Source organism: Larus michahellis, chromosome 6 (assembly GCF_964199755.1).
Source record: "Larus michahellis chromosome 6, bLarMic1.1, whole genome shotgun sequence".
Classification (NCBI taxonomy): Eukaryota; Metazoa; Chordata; class Aves; order Charadriiformes; family Laridae; genus Larus; species Larus michahellis.
In genome coordinates this window covers 42,824,023-42,842,823 of record NC_133901.1, presented here as the reverse complement: position 1 = coordinate 42,842,823, position 18,801 = coordinate 42,824,023, and the positions used below count along the sequence as shown (strand labels likewise).

Sequence of the window (18,801 nt, the reverse complement as noted above, 5' to 3'; positions counted from 1 at the left end):
AGTATTGGTTATCGTTGATGGCATTTACTGATCTGGGTACTAAGGTTCACTAGAAAGATAAATATTTTATACTCTGCTCTTGGATTTTTCTACATTGTATATTTAAGTTTAGAGAGATTACATTTGAAAAATTGAGATATTATAGCTTGACTAATTAAAATTAATTGCAAAAAAAACCCCTAAAGATTTAAGGATATAATTAATCATAACATAAAATACATTTAATACATTTTGAATCAAAAATGTAAGGCAGATAAAATGAACTGAGGACATTTTTCTTAGTAGTAAACAGGAAGTGATTTTAACTGGCATTAATAGCTGCCTGGGGCTGTAGGAATAATCCTAAAAGCGTTTTTCAGGCTCTACCTTTTTAAATAAATACATTTGAATTATATACTTCAGTCATAATACCCTGTCTACGTCACATACCCTGACATAGAAAATAGCAAAGAACCAACCTTTAAGTGGCCGACAGCAAGCTTCCAAGTACCATTAAATAAACAGAAAACAGGGATTCTCTCTAAAAATGTAAGAGGGGCACAAACGCACAAGGCCACGTTCCTAAATTATCACCACTGGTGCAAATGCATTTTACATGCTAGCAGAGAGGGACAAAACAAATATTAAAAAAAAAAATACAGAGGCAATAGAAAAGAAAAAAAATATGCCAGAGTTGTATTTGTTTGTTGTCCTGAAAACTCTGTGGCTTTATATCTAAGTTAACTGTGAGTTTCCTTTCTAAACCCCATAATAAAAGGACATGCAAGGAGATCTGATTATAAAGTGTCAGTTTCAACTGCTAATGAGAGAAATGCCAGATATTGCCTTAATCCTAATGCATTTTCATAGTTTTGGTGTTACTGGACGCTAAGAGTAGAAAAAGGGAAAATTACAGGACCACCATCAAAAACCATGGTTGATGATTTTGCTCACCTTTATGACATGAATGGAGTTTTGGTTTCAATCTGCAAACAATTTCTAGCTGGGATACCAGCATGCTGGTAACTCAGCACTAGGATTCCCAGGACCCCAGCAGTGCCAGGTTAGAATTCTCCATTTTAAGTTAATATTCGTGGTAGTTTTAAGGTAGGTGTTTTCCCTATGTTTGTGGGGAAAGGGATGAAACAGGAGGTGTCTAAGAAAGCAGCTGTGTAACTTCTAAAGAATTACTGCCCAATAATCAGTTTATTTAGCTCTTTCCTTTTGTGATTGACAAAGAAACCCTCATTCAGTTCATTCCCAGTAGGATATTTTAGATTTTTTTTTTCCTCTGGTTCAGTGGGAATACCAGATCAATGCAGCATTTCTGAAACCATTTCTGAATGTGAAGGTCAGATTTCTGATACTGAGCAGCAGCACGGCCCTTAGCATTACATCACATGAAACGCAGCCAACAGTAACAAAAGCTCCCCTGTTTCCCATCTCTCTCATCCCATTCTGCCTCACAGTCTCCGTGGCTGGAAAAGCAAGAAAATGTTTCAAACTACGCAAGTCTGATGCTACCCTTCAGCCGACCAGAAGAGGAGGCTCTGACACCGAGCAATGGACTGCTTCCCGCCAGGAAGATGAGATCCTGCAACAATCCTGCAACTACGAGGGGAAAACTGCTTTTTAATTTCCCAGTGTACCGTCAGTGAATGATCTTAAAGCCGATACATGCAGAGGAGTCTCAAACATTGGGGAATAAAAGGAAGCTACGAATCAGTTCAATTTCCATTCTGAAATATTATTATTCTTTTCTTTATAAATATTCAATTTCTATGAAAGGCAAATGCTACTCCTTACGTATCAGAGAAGTGAGAAGCAAATCGTCTTTATGCACCTTCTGCGCTTCTGAGAGAAAAATTTCAACACTATACTAATGAATTTGACCTCCCAACATGCCCAAGAAGCAGCTGTTGCTTTAAACTTTTTATAGAAAGAAGGAAATGGAGGCACCATGGCATTAAATGACTCTGCTCAAAGATACCCAACAAACAGCTTTTTGCTCAGCCAGCTCTTCTATCCTATGCTTTACTTACAAAGTCAATCGTCTCTTTGTCTATTTTCTCTCAGCCACATATTTCCCAAATTTGACAGGAAACAAATCATAAGCATTATGATTTCTTCAGTGGGACTCTGAAATAAGTGTTCAGTACTGTTTCATAAACAGGACAACGCATAGTCATATTACTAAAATTAAAGAGGCTGTCTTAATACCTTTATGCAAAGGGACAAATGTTAAAGGTATGCTTAGTCTTAAAGCTTCAGCTTGAACGTTTTGAACTGCACTGAGCTGAATCTTCACTTCTGTTGTGACTCCGTGAAAAGCTTCAGGAACCCACCGACTGCTGACGGCTTAGTTTCAATCCTTGGACTCAGGCTTGCTCTTCTTGTCATTTGAATACTTTCAGCATTAGTTATGCCCTTTCTACCAGCTAGGCCACACCTGTCCAAATGACTTGACTAAATCAAAAAGATTCGACTAAACTAAATGAAAATTGTTTCAAGTTTGAGATTAATGTCAGATAAGGAAACAGTGAAACTGTAAATCACTGAAACTTTTATTTCCAATAACAGCCCTACAGCTGAGTTGGTGCTATACTTATGGTTGCAGAACCTGTATCATCCATAGCATTGATCAGCTCAAGAAAGTAAGCAGAGAAGGTGTGGTACTTGTGGAATGTAGAAAAATTTCTATCATGGTGAAGAACTCTGGCATTTTTACACCTTCCTTAAATCTTTGTAAAAGAATGTATGCCTATTTTTCTAAAACACAAAAAAACCCCATGACCATAGCAGTCAAAGAAGAAATACATGCTTGAAAATTAGTGGAAGCTGCAATCAGATCAGCAATAATGTACAAGAGAATTTATGGTTTAAACTAGACACTGAACTTGCACATGCAGATTTTTTAGCTAACATTGCCATGCCTTAACCTTGACTCAGAGGAAGGTGAGAAAAACTTCTCTTGATGTTTGAGGACAAGACTGTCGTGACTGTCTTGTAATGTAGTTTTTTTGCTGTTTATTGAAATGCAATTGAATTCATTTCATGTGAACCATCAGAGTCTAAACACTGTCAAGCAGTGATGTGGAGGTGACAGCTTCTGCCTATGTGTCATGGAATTCTTCATTTCTACAGTGATCCTGTTACTAGAAATAATAAAGGGACAAGCAAAGAAACCTCGATTTTTAAAGTATATTTACTGTAACATACCTTATTGCAACATCCCCATACCACTGTTTGTATCAGTAAAGACTTTTTGTTCTGGATTTTAAGGCTCCTCCAATGGTTCAATGCCTTCATTCCCTTCCAAACCACCCTCAGAAAGAATTTTTCATAGAATCATAGAATGGTTAGAGTTGGAAGAGACATTAAAGATCTAGTTCCAAGACCCATGCCATGGGCAGGGACACCTTCCACCAGACCAGGTTGCTCAAAGTTCCATCCAGCCTGGTCTTCTTCAGTTAAAAATTACTGTTGTCTACTAATGTATACTAGTGACACAAATGTCAGTCCTCTTGACCTGCAAAGGGCCTCCCACTCCAGCACTCTACTGCTACCTCCTTCCCCCTGGGCCAAAGACCCTACACCTAAGAAGACCTTGCTGAATACCTTGCTAGATACCTTATTTCCTACCATACCTTCTCCTAGTTGCCACCCTTTTCCTCCAGAAAGGCTCCAGTAAATCTCTTTTCCAGCTGCAAGTATTGCCTGTAGCCCATTCAGAATAGGCTGCCTCCAACAGCTCCTATAAACGTTTCCTAAGCACCGACGCACAGAATGCTTAAGTGTGAGACAACATGCTCTGAAAAAGGGTTGAGTCCTTTGATCCTCATCTCTCTCTGTAGGGTTAATATAGGAAATGTAAAGGGACCTTATAGTTTTCACACTAAAGGCACTTTTAGGACTTTTTAAAAAAAACAACAGTGAGTGGAGTTAGCTTTCTATAGGGTATATATTTAAGGGAGAAAAATGTTTTGTGTGGTAAACAGCTTGGAATACCTATGGCAGCAATTTTAAAATTGACGCTTGCAGGGAAGAAATTACCTAATACAGTCATGAAAATAAAAGCTTTTATGTGGTGGAAGTAGGCAAATTTGTCATACCTGCACAGGTGCTACTGAGGGTCCCAAAAGATAGTTATAAGACTTGTGTTGGTGAATTAACCCTGAAGAGACATAACTCTGAAGTCTACTTGCTGCCTTGAAATCTAACAGCATTCTGTGTAGTTCTTGAGGGAAAATAAGTACTCTCTCCTCCTTCCTGTCCCTATTACTTTGCTGGTGTAGTTGAACACCAGCCTAACAAGAAGAGTGATCCATCGTTTTTGTTCTAGGAATTTTACAGTACTGTTTGGTGATTCTTCAAGAACTTTCTCCAAGATAACTTCTATAAAATCACGATATAAGCAGAGACAACTCTGAGCAAGAGAAATTCTTAATTTCATCTTCCCTTGCCAAAAAGCTTACAAGATGCGGAGCAAAATAACATTATTTCTGTTTCAATTAATAAACGGCCAGACAAGTTGATTTCAAATTTGACAAAATAAAATGGAATCAAATTATTCTCTCCAAATGCATTGTCTTCTGTTAGTTCGAACATATTTGCAGCGGTTACAGGGATGATGTTACCTTCTGAGCTCTGAATTTGGAAAGCATGTTTTTTATAAAAATTACCTAAAATTGATCTATGGAAGTCAGAACTGCCAAAAACAGTAGAATATGACCTAATTCCCCATGTATTTTGATCTTCAGTGTTTCTTATTTATACTCATGCTAGGGATGAAACTGGCACTCACAGAAGGGGTAAAGTTGCAGCAATGGAGATTTTACCTCCTCTCCATTTGTCTAATTAAATGCATCAGCATTAGAAGTGTCCTACCCAGTGCTGGAGCCTAAGGATATATACCATCTTCAAGGTATCCTTGCTCCTCAGTGTCTCCAAAGATACAGATGATGAGTTGCCAGGTACAGTCAATGAATGCTCTTTATTCTAATAGGAACATTTATTTTATGGAAGATGACGAGCTTTGACAACAGAAACCAAGCCATCCATTTCCTCTGCCACTTGCTGTTATCCTCGGCATTTTTTATTCTCATGTCTTTTGAATAATGTGACAAGAATGCAATATGATGCAAGATTCCAAATGCCCTGATGTCCTCTTTCCAAATCAGTGTCTTTTCAGTTGTAGTCAGGATTTGGATACGCTGAGGCACAGTCTAACGGTGCCTCCTGGGGAAACCCAAGAATCTACAAAAGCAAGTGTATATTTTGAGAAGCTTTGGTGGCCTCTTGCAGCCTAGATGAAAACAAGCTTCTCGGAATAGGTTAGAGCAGATCACATCAGAGGACAGCTGGATGCTTTGGTTCTGCTAATCAGAAATTAGCAACATACAGATCATTAATACACTGCACTGTGGCAGTTTCACTGCTTGTGCATTCATTCAGTCTTTACTTATCTGGGGTGGGCAAAAGTTATTTACTATAGTAGGTATTTACCTTCACTGTGGTAGATAAAAATGATATTAACTTTGGCTGAGGAGAAATGTGTCACATACCTTCTGGTGAGGAATTACAGCCCTGGGAGAGTCAATTCTAGGTGCTGTGGTTGAAACTGGCACTGGTCGTTTAGATCTGGGGACCCAAAAAAAAAAGAGAAAAAAGATTAGCCATCTGGAGTCCTATTTTTCAGCTTTAATTTCATGTAAAAAAGCTGCTTCAACAGGAGCAAAAGCTAAGCATAGCCTAGACTTTTTCTCATGATCATCATGCTTTTTCTACATCCTCATTTACAAAGGTCTTAAATGTGAGAAAAAGTTTGATATAGTTTCTCTGAATGATGAAAAGCCACCAGTTACGGAAGCAGCCTCTGACTTGGGAGATCATCTGTTTTCCAGTAGCTCGCAACAAACTGCATTTTCACACATGACAATCAGCCACAACTGATAGATAAATTCGGGTTTGGGCAGCATGCTGGAAAAAGAGACTTAAAAGTGTCTTAAAATGCAGAGACTAAATCTCAGTACTGAAGCATCTCAAGGTCAGCTCCTGAAAAGATTATTATTTAATAGCTTAAGCTGTACAGCAACTGCCATAATTTAAACCTCTCTGCAGGAAGAAACATGGGCTTCTTTTCAGACAATTTAGTTTCAAAAGGAGCAGACTGCTATTGCATTAACCACACCCCACTCCAAATGTCTGCCTTTCACCTGTATTTGACAAATATACATACGTGATCATTTAAAAAACAAAAATAAACCCCGCTAAAATGCACACACTTTGCCCTTTCCTTGGAACATAAGAAAGAAAGCACAGTAGTGACAAATGCTAACTGAAGCACTCCAGGATGCTCAGATAAGTGATGAGGTATTTGCGGGAGCTGTTGTGAGAACACCCCCTGAAATCTTTCCAGTACACGTGGGATCACCAGAGAAAATGAAATGAAAAACATAAAAATAGTCAAAAGAATCAGAATTATACAAAGAATATCCTATTGCCAACCTACAGATCAGGATTATGCCGGGAATTCTCATCTTTAAAAAGTACGTTTCAAAAATTAGGACAGGTAGAAAAATGAAATAAAAATACTAAAAAGCACACCAATCAAGGAGAAGTGACTGAGACATTCGGAATTGTTTGCTTTGGACAAGAGATGAATAAGGGAAGACATTACAGAGGCTTAGAAAATAATGAATGGTAGAAAAAGGGAAATAAAGCCATGTTCCTGGATATTAAGTGAAATTGAAAAGACAACACATATAAAATTGATAAAGGCAAACATTTTTTCCTAGAGTACTTGATTAACCTGAAGTGAAACTCATTGTTAGAAGACATCATGGAGCCTATGAGAATAGCAGGATATCAGGAAGGATTAGATATTTAGACTGACAACAAAAACCCCAACAGCTGCTTTAGATTGGGTAAAAATAAGGAGCCATACAGAGCCTCATTTTTCATGGCACAACTGAAAAGACTGATAGCAGAAGATCTGTGTTAGGTTCGTTATTTCCTTACGGAGGGCTGTGGTGCACTTTCCTCTGAACCACTTACCAGTGGCATCTGTCAGAGACAGAAAGCTGAGATAGACAAAAAGCAGGCTCATCCATAGGGGCAATCCCTGCAGTAATACCTAGCTTCACATTGAGCTCTGTAAGTAGCTTTAATTGCCGCACATAAAATATTTCCATAAGCAGGAGCAAACAAACAAACAAACAAAAGTGAGGAAAAAGGAGTAATCCTTACAGGAACTGGAAGATTTCCATATAGAAGATATGGAAATTATACTACTTTGAGGGCTGAAAACAAAGATGATGTAATAGATGCCTACCTCACAACAAGATACTGTGAAAATGAGCACAGTTTGAGGAGACAATGAAAACTGGCATTTTGTTAAACAACAGGTAATTAACCCGTGAAATTCACTGACAAAGTATTCCTGAAACAAGAGGCTAGAAAATTGTAAAAGGCACTAACTTTGATACTCACAGTTGGAATATATCACAATATACTCCCTAAGACATAATTATCTGAGATATATACACCTTCAAGTTCTAAGCACAAGAGCTAATCGCTAACTGCCTAGAACAAACTTTCCTCAGGTGAGTTACTAAGTGATCTTCCCTCAGGAGTGAGTGCCGTACCCTTCCTCCAACTGCTTCAGCTTGAAAAGAAAAACAATAAATCATATTCATGAGACAGGCACATGTATCATGAAAGACAGCAAAGAAGAGGAAGAAAAAAATAAATCAGCTGCAGCCTAGAACACAGTCAGAGTTGCTGAAAATTGACTGTGACAATTTATGAACAGACAAAGATTTAGGGGGAGATTCTGATCCTCCCTCCATTGGTGTCATTTCTGGGTACACCCCGTTCTTTCTGTGAAGTTATGCGGGGGAACCCGGGCATCCTCCAGACTGCAGCCGCCCAGAGCACGCACTAACTGTCCCCTCCGCTCTGCTCACTGATCACGAATTTTAGTGCCAAAACTGCTCAGCGCTGTAAACGCTGTTTGTCACCTACAGGGGTATAGCAACCAACCACATACTTACTGCATGTTTGATGCATAACCGGAAAATATTTGGATTGCAGCAAAGGAATTTATTTACCAGACTACTCCATCACTTCTGTCGTTTATTGTATGTCTATTTTTCCTTGCTCATTACCTGACCACAGAAGATGATGTTAAAAAGCTGTATTTCTTCCATGTAACTGATAAGCTACATCTGTCATTTCACAGTGCTATCCAACCAACATCTTTATTTCACATCGACTTTGAGGTTTCAAGATGTTACCTTAAAACAATGAGGTTCCTACATAACTCTGCCCTGGATGTTTATAGCTCTGATATTTAAAAACAGAATGATGAGGCTTGCGAGATTTAGCAGAGGCTTGCACCAGAGAAAAGGGCAGAAGAGGTGAAGCCAATTTGTGGAATGGAAGTGTACGCACTTACAGAATAAAGTGATTATTTACATAAGAAGCATCACTCCTCCAGGAAAAAACATCTGCAAGTTCAGGACAATTTTTTTTCCTCCCTGTCTTGCTAGATGAGTCAAATCCTGCAGCAACACAAGTTTGCTTTTCAAGTGATGAAGTTGCTGTTGTAAATGTGTGTGTCCAGGTTTACATTTTAATCCATTGATTGCAAAATTATTTTAATCCAAACACTCAGGGAGTGTACTTGCTCAGTAGGGCTATGAAGTGGATGAAAGTCCAAATTTCACAAATGACTGTGATTGTTTTAGATTCAATGTTGAAATGTTCCATCAAGATTGTTTTTCCAAAGCAATTAATTTGATTTCAACTTTCAGACATTTTCTTCTATATTTTCAAAGTTAAAAATGGAAACGTTTCCCTCCCTCATTTCAAAATGAAAATTTGAAACAGTTTTCATGATGAACAAATCCGTCATTCCGGTATTTTTTTAATTCTCCTCCCCTCTCCCTCAGTACTGGTTCTCCTTGTTTATGTTGAAACCCAAGATGGATGTGGTTTTGCAAAGCAGTTCAATTTTGATAGCACTGCTGATATGGCTGTCAAAGTTTCTGCTTGTTCCCACCTACCTAAATATATCTTTAATTGCAGAGCACTCGACTTCAATCCTGGCAGCTTTGCGCTCACAACAGAGGTTCATTAGGAGTCAGCTGCACTAAGAGGATCTGCCTGCCTAAGGAAGGGCTGCAGAGAGTTCTGTAATGCACTATCAGTTTAACCCACATCCTCAGGGGAGCACAAACCTGTACTTGCAGAGATGTGACATGATCTAAGAGATAATAGCTCTCTTTCATCTTCATGTGGCTTTTTTATATTTCATATCTTCACCAGTCGGTGTCTACCTTCTCTTTTCTAATTCTCAAGACAACTAAGATCAACATTTATTTTCTTACAGTAAGCTTCTGCTTTCATTTTATTATACATGAGCACTTATTTATACCTTGTTGAGCATCTTAATAATTGTACCTTAATATTTCAACCACTAGGAAATGAAAAGGGGTCAAGTGCATGGAAAAGTAATAAACCAGACTAGATTAGGGTTAGAAATGCTAAGAAAGTATTCTACATACTTACCACCTCATTGAAATGGAATCATTTTGTAGTGGAGCAGGTGAGCACATAGCAAGATGCAAAACAATCGAGCATGCAGAATTGGGTTTTTGATATATATCTGTTTTAACACAATAATATTCCTGACAATTTGGCGGGGATGGGAGGGGAAGAGACATAAAAGGGACAGACCAAACATTCCTCATGGTTATCAATTTGAGGTGTCCATTTAATAAGTGCTCGGATCAGTAATGTGTCAGTTAAATCTTCAGCTAAACAGTGAATTAAGTAGCCAAATAGAAGCTGCTTCTTGTTGGTAAGTCTTGCACAGAAAATTTTGAGTCTCGTGATACCACAGTTTAATTCTCTACACCCTGCCTGGGACAGCAGCAAACAGTCTTGGTGACTCCAATGGGAATCACAAAGACAAACCCTGAACGTTTCACAGTACTTCAAATATAACCACTATCACTTTGGGGCTGGGATGAGACCTACTTTCCTTCTCTCAGGATATCATCTGTGCCTGCAATAAAATTGAAAAGTATTTCCATCAGCAGTTTTGCTCTCTCTATATCAGTCGCAACTGCAAATATTAGCATTTGGCTGGATGACTGATTTGTTAATTATTTCCCTGCATTGTGCTGCACTCGAACTACAAGATAGGCAATTATGCTTTCCAGGCCTAATGTTCATAGCCACAGCAATATATGGACAAAAACTTTTTAAGCATAAATGGCACCAACCTAAAGGGAATATGCTATCCAAAAAAATCTATGAAAGAGAATTTGTTTGGAAGTATGTAAAACCCATTTTCCCTTAGAAGGGATCTGAGTCAGGGGCAGCTGCAAACATTATGGGTTAGAAAGGGAAAGGAAAAGGGAAGAAGCCTTGGAAATTTTTGTGAAAGGAAGGGAACTGGAGACAATATGCATAAAGCTGAGCTTTTTGAGACAAGGAGTATGTATTAAAAAATGTTGGAGAAGCAAATTCTACTCTCCTGGTTTCTCTTTGACCCTTTCTACTTCTGTGGCATCTGCACAGTGCCTGTTGCATCTTCTTAACTCTTTCCTTCCCTCCTGCTAGGCAAAATCCTTTCTTTTTTGAACTGCCCCACATTCTGCCGTCCAGCCTGTTCCCTCCTGAACGGAGCAACTGGCTACCGATGCCTCCATCTCCTCTTAGTTGACTCGGTACCAACCGTAAAATTCCCTCATCCCAGCAGCTCCTATGGGCAAATGGGGAGGCTCTGCCAGTGTCCCTGCAGCTCTGCTCTGCATGGGACAGTTCTCCAAAGACTACTAAGGATGCCTGCTGAGCACCTGCCTGCCACTCACCCAATGCACACAGAAAGCTCTAAACAACCTCCATGGAGCATGGACACCTTTTCAGGCAGGTTATTTTTCTTGCTGTTCTCTTCTTCCTGTCTTTGCACTAGTTTTAAACCATTTCCAAACCTTTTCTCTCCTTATCACTACTGAAAACTCAGGCAAGCCATATAGAAATGTGGGTTCATCCCCAGGAAATTCCATCCAGTTATAGAACTTGTTTATGCTGTCATGGATTGGAATTGTATTGCCATCAACATTGTTGAAAAAATACATTAATTTCTATCAAATCCATAACTTTGTTTCTAAGTAATAAGTAGATGATAAGAATTTCAAAATGAGCTTGCTTTAATGCTGAATTACCAATAGATCACTCACTCAGTTATACACTGATCTACTGTAGCTCATAAAACCTTGTTGACATCACTATATTATCAGTCAACTCTCTCACATAGCTAAGTTGCTTTGTTTTAAGCTCAAATATGATATTTTACTAGTTTTTCATCCATAGATCATAATCATGATGCTACTTCTCTGAATTTTTAATGTTAACCCAATCCAGATACACATTTGACTTCAGATTTCATTACAGGAGTTTTGCACATCTTTTCTACTTATCCATGCTAACTCAATTTGAATAGCACAGGATTCACAGGTAAAATACATTTTAACTAGGCTGAAACAGGGATTCTGTTGGAGGGAGGATATGTGTTCTTTTTGCTTTCTACTTCTCACTTACATGTTTTCTATGGCTATTACTGATCAGATGAAAGCGTCAGATGTTCCTCTCAATGCTTGCTTTAAAATAACAGCAGAAACATTAACATGAATAGAAGCGGTACATTCAGCACAGTGCAGGCAAAACCACAGTACTTCAAATACTCAGAAATATTTAAACAGGAATTGATTATAAATAGGAAGCCACTATTCTCACCTCAATAATAAATTGGCTAAATGCAGCAAAAGCCTAACTCAGGATACTTTGAGCATCCTGACTACAAATTACTTCCTTTAGTTTCCTGAAGCTGTTAATGAAACGTATTTACTTAACTGATTTTCCTGTAATTCCTCTTACTGGGGATGTGGACCTTACAGCGTGCCACATGGCTTTTAGAGCATTTCTAAGTGACATGTAAGAGAGAGAAAAATTAGTGAACATAATCATGGATAATTAGATCTTAACTACAGTCCGCCTCATTTAGGCCTTCACTTTTTCTGTTTCCAAACTAAAACACTTCAACGAGCTTTCCATTAATGCCTGTACCTGAGAGACTTTGACTGGAAACATAACTCCATGTCTTAAGACTGCTAAGTCAAGACAGTTAGCCAGGACTTGTCAAAAGAATTTGTTTCCTTTTGAGGTGCTCAAGGACTGTTTGAAGTCGTTACAGTAAGGCAGAAACAGCACAGGGCCAGTCTGTACCCAGTGCTCAGTACTGCCACGCTGCAACAGACACCGGACAGGGACAGCACAGACACGAAGAGATAGCCAACCCCAGAAGGTGCCTGAAAGCCAGGCAAAACGGACCTTGGTGTATCTCAGCTCTCGCTGTAAGAAACAATGGGGCCAGCAATGATTTTTGTGAAAAAAGAATGAGGCTTGATAGTTTTTATAGTGGCTGGTGGGCAAGAAACACCGCAGTAAAAAGGATCCAAAGGAAACTACAAACATCACCTGCACAAATAACGCATTACAAGATCGATCTAGTAACACCTTAGTATTTTACCTGATAGAACAATTCGTCATTCCCTTTCTTAAAAATACTATATCATCCATTCCAATTAGCTTCAGGTGTGTAATTTACATTTTGACATGACCATGCTTAAGCTAATTAATGTTAATCAATAAGAAAAGGTCCCATTGTGACCTTCCCATCTACGGTAACATTTTGGGTAACGTATCCACTTCCTCATTGCAGAATGCAACCAGTAACTGTTTGTCTGAAAGATTACAACTGTCATGTGTATTTAGTGTGTTGTGTCAGCCCATTGACCCTGGTGAGATGTGCCCGTGATACCCATCCTGACCTTTCCACGGTGAGTGCAGTATAATATGTGAAAGGATGCACATGGAGATTATCTTTAGCTCATCCAGAGAATATTTCTCAGCCAAATAAAACGATGATTTTTAACCTCACCTCTAAGCTGGTATTTCGTGGGGGAAAAAAAAAAAAAAAAAGTGATGTGCACTCTGAGAACAGTTCTAATCCCTAAGTAGAATCTTGTTGTAATGAAAACTTCATTGCCCTTTAAAGCCTTGGCATATATCCACAGTTTCCAGGCTCTTTTCTAAAACTAACAAGGACACTTTATGCAGTGAGTGTAAATAGCAGTCCACTCAATTAAACTGCTCATGTATGGAATATATTTATTGCAGTGACTGACAGTGATATTTTATTTCATTTTCCATGGAAAAAGCTGTTCATTAATTTTAACCAGCATTAAATGTTACTACCCAAAGACAGTAACTCACAGCCCTGCCCAAATGCTACCCTGACATCTATTAACAAATTCTACTCTCCTCTCATACCTGCATAGAGAGACAACTGGGCAAGTGATGGGATTCACCTCTATTTCACAAGGAGTGAGGGAGGACCACCACTCTCAGCTCACAGCAATACATGGTAGCTTCCTTAAATCCACTAGTAGGATACGTCTTTTTAAATGCTTTGAGCACACAGCATGATCGGAAGTTTGGGGAGGAAACCTTGGCTATTGGAGGCAGATGGCTCTCAAAAGCTCTAGGTCACATATCTAAGCAAAAAAACCTAATTAGTATCATATGCCACATCCACTATTAATGTTCCTCTACTTTTTCTACTAATATGCTTAAAAATTTGAATTTATACACATTGTGATTCAGTAAAGCATGTAAGCAGCCGTTTGACTGCTCTGCTTTTCTTACCTTTCCGTAGATTTTGTGATACCTCTCCTGAATGCAGGTCCATGCAGTTACCTACAGACTAAGGTGCTCACTGAGTGATGTGGGGAGGGCTCCAACACAGACTGTCCACATGGTCACACACCTCAGTACTTGGTCCAGTCTAGACCATAATTATTCCAGTGAACGCCACATGGAATATCTAACATTGCATCAGCTTTAAATTTATGCCTTTCTGGTATTTCGCCAGTATTTCCTTAATTTAACCTTTCGGTCCTGCTGTGAATGATATTGGCGTATTTATACATTCATATCCTTAATCCAGTCTGACATGGTCACAAACATCTCACTTCTGCATCCAGTAATTCAGAGATCTTTACTGGGGTCTCAATGTAGACCCTGTTCCCTGAATTTTTCAGTGCTGCTATGCTAGCTATTGTGTCCCAGGTGGGACTCCTGAGTGTAAAAGCACTGCTGCAGCCTCACACAAGGAGCAGCCATTTGGTACTGGGCGTTCAGTTTCCACAGTTTTAAGATTGCAGTCAGAAAGGCAGGAGCAACCAGGAAAAACTTAGTCACTGCAAGAATGGATTTCAGGAGATATATTCACAATGCTGAACACGAACACTAGCAAATTATCGCTAGCATTAGTGTTCCTTTCCAAAAAAAAAAAAAAAAAAGTCACATTCATATGGGCTCAGATTCTACCTCTAGTATGTAAGCAGCCCCTGAATGAAAACATCATTAGTCTGATGAATGTAATGGAATCATTCAAATACGGGAAAAAAAATTCAAGCCCATATTTTCATTTTCTGTTTGTTTTTACTAATCATCTCCTACAATGCTTTTAGGAAATGTTTCTACAGAACAGTCTGAGTACCACTATGTCAGACTGTGCTTTCATCAATATTGTTTATATAGTTTTAATTTAGTCTTAAACTGGGATAGATACCCTCTTCTAATTCTTCTGAGCATAAACGCAGCCTAAATCTGGTTCTGATTTAAATCATGCCCATCAGCAGACCTAAAACATGCACAGAATTGGTTACTATTCACAGCTTCAGACAAAAGAAAGCAGTTTACAATAACCACTGCATTCCCCTTGCTTGCAGTTTGCTGTCACCACATGCTTTATTTATAGTAGGCCTGAAATAAATACTGCAGGATCAGCCATCTTTTGGTGCTGCACAAAAAAGGAAAGCTATTAAATATTTACCGTAAGTCTCTCATAGCTGTGCCTCCGACACTTTCCCTTTCACTAGAGAAAAGGATTATTTAGCTCAAGATTTTCCAGCAAAAGACAGTCAAATGTGACTGTCTGGAAGCAAATGGTAGCATCATTGTCATGCCCTGGGAGGGGGAGGTTGTGTCAACACGCACCAGGCGCAGAAAGTCTGCGCCTCCCCTGCTCCTCTCCAGCAGCAAAGGGTGACGCCAAGGCAGGAGTCTGAGAGTGTCACAGGAATGTTTGTGCCAGCAGAATGAGGCGTGCTCATGTTACAGCACTTTCCAAAACTAAGCCAGTACATTTGGTGAATCCTTTCCAAGGAGGCTGATCAGATTCCTTGAGTTAAGATCAAATGGATGTTGTGGATGCTCCAGTGAAACGTGTTGACAAATAATACTGCACTCTCGTGCATTGCATTTACTGTGAATTTAAAAAAGAAAGCCATTTGTATGAAATAAAAATAGATTTTGCATGCATTTAGTTTTTCACCTGTGAAACGAATACTGTAGGACAATAAGTTTACAGCCCAGCCTCTGTGGGACAGCCAGCCAGTTAAAGATGAACTTTGACTGGCCCAGAATTAAAATGCCTGGGTGCAGCTGTGTAGCTCAAGTAACTGATTTAGAAAACTGATACTGAAAAATGACTGAGGACTAAACTCCAGGAGGCCACAAAAAGATTAAAAGCAAAGCAATGTCTTTTTCCACCACAACCCAGGTCATTATAGAGTATGATCATAGCCTTCCATAGCATTGTCTAGCAGAACTAGACTTCCTCTCAGTACATCTAGAGTCATGTAAGTTTCTACGGAATGAGCTGCATCTACCTAAGTATTTAATGTTTTAGAATATCAGCTTTGTTTGCCTGAATACTATCATGCCACATGGAGTTCTACTGGGTAATAGTGCACAGTGCCAAAGAAATTTCTTTCTCCCCTCACTGCTGTTCTCTTTTCTTCAGCAAAAGAGAATTAGCTTCCCAGATGTGTTTTGTCTTCTAAACCGAAGGAAGCAGAGCTGGTCTGGAGTGTCCCATACCTTTCCACACCACTGGATCACAGGTCTCTTTCTCTAGGAATGGTACAAATACTTCAGCTCCCTGACACTTGCCTGTCTGTATCCTTTAGCTTCCCAAAAGGAGCACAGGGAGGGCAGGCTCTGGAGCAGGAGGCACCCAGACGTTGAAAATGAGCAGTCAGAAAACGCAGTGCTGCACTCAAGCCAGTAACAAGACAAGTTCTGGCTGCCTGATCAAACCTCTGGCATACTTGGCAAGATCTTCATCCTAATTTTGTGGTTTCATGTGAAAATATAGCACGGGTGAGGTGATAAGAACAAATTTAACCGGGAGTTTAAGGAAGGAAGATATCAGAAAAACACTTGACATCCACAAATTCCTGAACCCATAATGGGATGTCTACATGACAAACATGGCGAATTCCACTCAGGCCAGCACTGCGCACTAAGCACTCACTGACGAGCAATGTCAGTGCATCTTGAACAGCACAGATTGATGGTACTTGGAGAAAAACTAAGTTTGTATAGCCAGAGAAGTGCAGACTCTCATTGTTTAGGCAAGCAAGTACGAACGGGCATTCTTAATGCTTCCCTTCTGCTACATTTGATGTCTTGCAATTTGATGTCCTGCACAAGTGCTGACACCATGTACAGCTTTTCTTGACAGCCAAATAAAAAATAACCAGTTCCCCACCCTGAAAGAGAAACCCCACAGGGAACTTAGACGCAATAATAAAAGTGAGTAGCAGCAAACACTGTCTGAACTGTCAGGTTATAAACAATGCTCATGAAACCTTCCTGGCCAGGATCAATAAAAGGAAAGGCCATCGCTCTTGAGAGCCAAGAGCCATTAGAAAAATAAAAAGCTTTCTGTCTCAGAGCATTTATGTCTAGATTTCACATTCCACTGCTTCTTCCATGGCCTTATAAACTAAACAAGTGCGTTCACTTCTGCTTCCAGTGCTGCAACAGTGAAACCAAGCCACAGATAGGCTGGTAAGGCATTCCATGACCTTGAAACATGCTTTGTGGAGCCATGTGACTACTGCACATAAATGTCCAAGATCATCAAAATTTAGGGCTTAAGTTTTCCTGTCACAACAGTTCATTTCCCAACGCACATATATGCCTTTTCCATTTGAAAGGATTTCCAATGTTTCCAAACTTTTATGCAAATTAGGTAACTGAATGTATCCATCTCTATGATCTTTATGGAAACTAGCTTTGTTTTTCCATATTAGTAGAACACACCACTCCAGTTTCATTGCTGCAAGCCATGTCTAAAAAAGTAAAAATTATCTCTTAGCACAGTCATTTTCCTGGTAACCAAGTCCCACGAGAATTTGCCTTTCTCCTGTTTTGTTCTTATTTGGTTGTAGAGAGGTGGGTGTTGGTCTCTTCTCCCAAGTGAATAATGACAGGACCAGAGGAAATGGTCTGAAGTTGCAGCAGGGGAGGTTTAGATTAGACATTAGGAAGAATTACTTTACTGAAAGAGTGGTCAGGCACTGGAACAGCCTGCCCAGGGAGGTGGTTGAGTCACCATCCCTAGAGGTATTTAAGAAACATCTAGATTTGGCACTTCAGGGCATGCTCTAGTGGCAGAGATTGTAGGGGGTTTTTTGTGTGTGTATGGTTGGACTCGGTGATATCAAAGGTCCTTTCCAACCGTGAAGATTCTATGATTCTATAAAATTACTATCAATAGAGACTGCTCCCATATTTTTCATGTTAACAGTTCTTCTCACCAATACAATCTTTGTAAAATTATTTTGGTTGAAAAAAAGTATGTTTCATTGTAAATTTGAGGCAGGTGACTAAACTGACACAATCTTTTCGTACTTAGTTAAATTAGCCCATTTGTGCCTAGGAAAAGTGATTTTTCAAGGTGAGATTAATCTAACTTTCCAAATATTGCGGAGATGCCTTTTGCTCAAGACTTTGGGATACTGGATCTTTAATAGGGTTCTATGCACATGTCAGTTGGCTGAGATCACGTGCTCGTAGGGTTTAGCTTAGCTTGTATAAATACTGAATTGTGCAAAGTTAAAACCAGCTTAATGTCTCTGAGCACAACTTTTTGTATAGCCCCTAATCATTTAAGAAACAACACCCTAATTGAAAAAAAAAAATCACTTTTCAGTCTTTGTCATTTGTTTTTCCCATATAACTCTAGTAAGGCTGAATGGGTCACCAATCAAACTAATACCTCATATCAAAAAGCGACTGTCACACTGAAGATGAGATTCTACGAATTGTATAAGTTTAGAGCAAAAGCACCATCTGTAAAAGTTCTCACTTGCTAAGAAAGAAGCTGTCTGACCTGTTTGTGCTTAATAGTATTTCATATCGCTTAAAGCTGTTTTCCTTGTTTTCAAAATGTATCTTAACTCATCTACATCTATTATCTATGCAAGCATATATCAGTCTGTGGAACACTCCATTCCTGCTTATTTTGACTGTTCATTATCCACATCAGTTGATTATCTGAATCACATACTATTGTTTTGGAACCAAGAGACAAGGCAAGCTTTAAAAAAGAAAAGAAGCAATAGAGCAAGAAAGCAATAAATAATGATACTTCCACTAGAATTATGTGGAAAAAGAATAATGCATACCACAATAAATAAAGCTTTAGCAGTCTGAAAATACTTTAAGAAAATTAAAAATTACTTCAGTCATTAAACAATAAGCAAGCTGTCCTGGATGCTGTAAAACACTTTTTTTTTTTTTTTAACGCTGTGGCCACTAGAGTTGCTGGTGGTGTAATTTAGAGGTCAGCAAGTACAAAAGCACAACAATTACTCACATGAACTATCCCTG

General features: G+C 39.1%; 1 protein-coding gene across 28 annotated transcripts in view; it reads right to left on the bottom strand.

The window, feature by feature from the left end:
* LDB3 (LIM domain binding 3) overlaps window positions 1-18,801 on the bottom strand; it is a 129,463-nt gene that overhangs the window by 69,101 nt on the left and 41,561 nt on the right. For all 28 annotated transcript variants that reach the window (XM_074591043.1, XM_074591042.1, XM_074591017.1 and 25 more), the window contains one exon: window positions 5,544-5,619. In XM_074591043.1, the coding sequence (XP_074447144.1) occupies window positions 5,544-5,619 (76 nt within the window). The remainder of the gene's footprint in view (window positions 1-5,543; window positions 5,620-18,801) is intronic.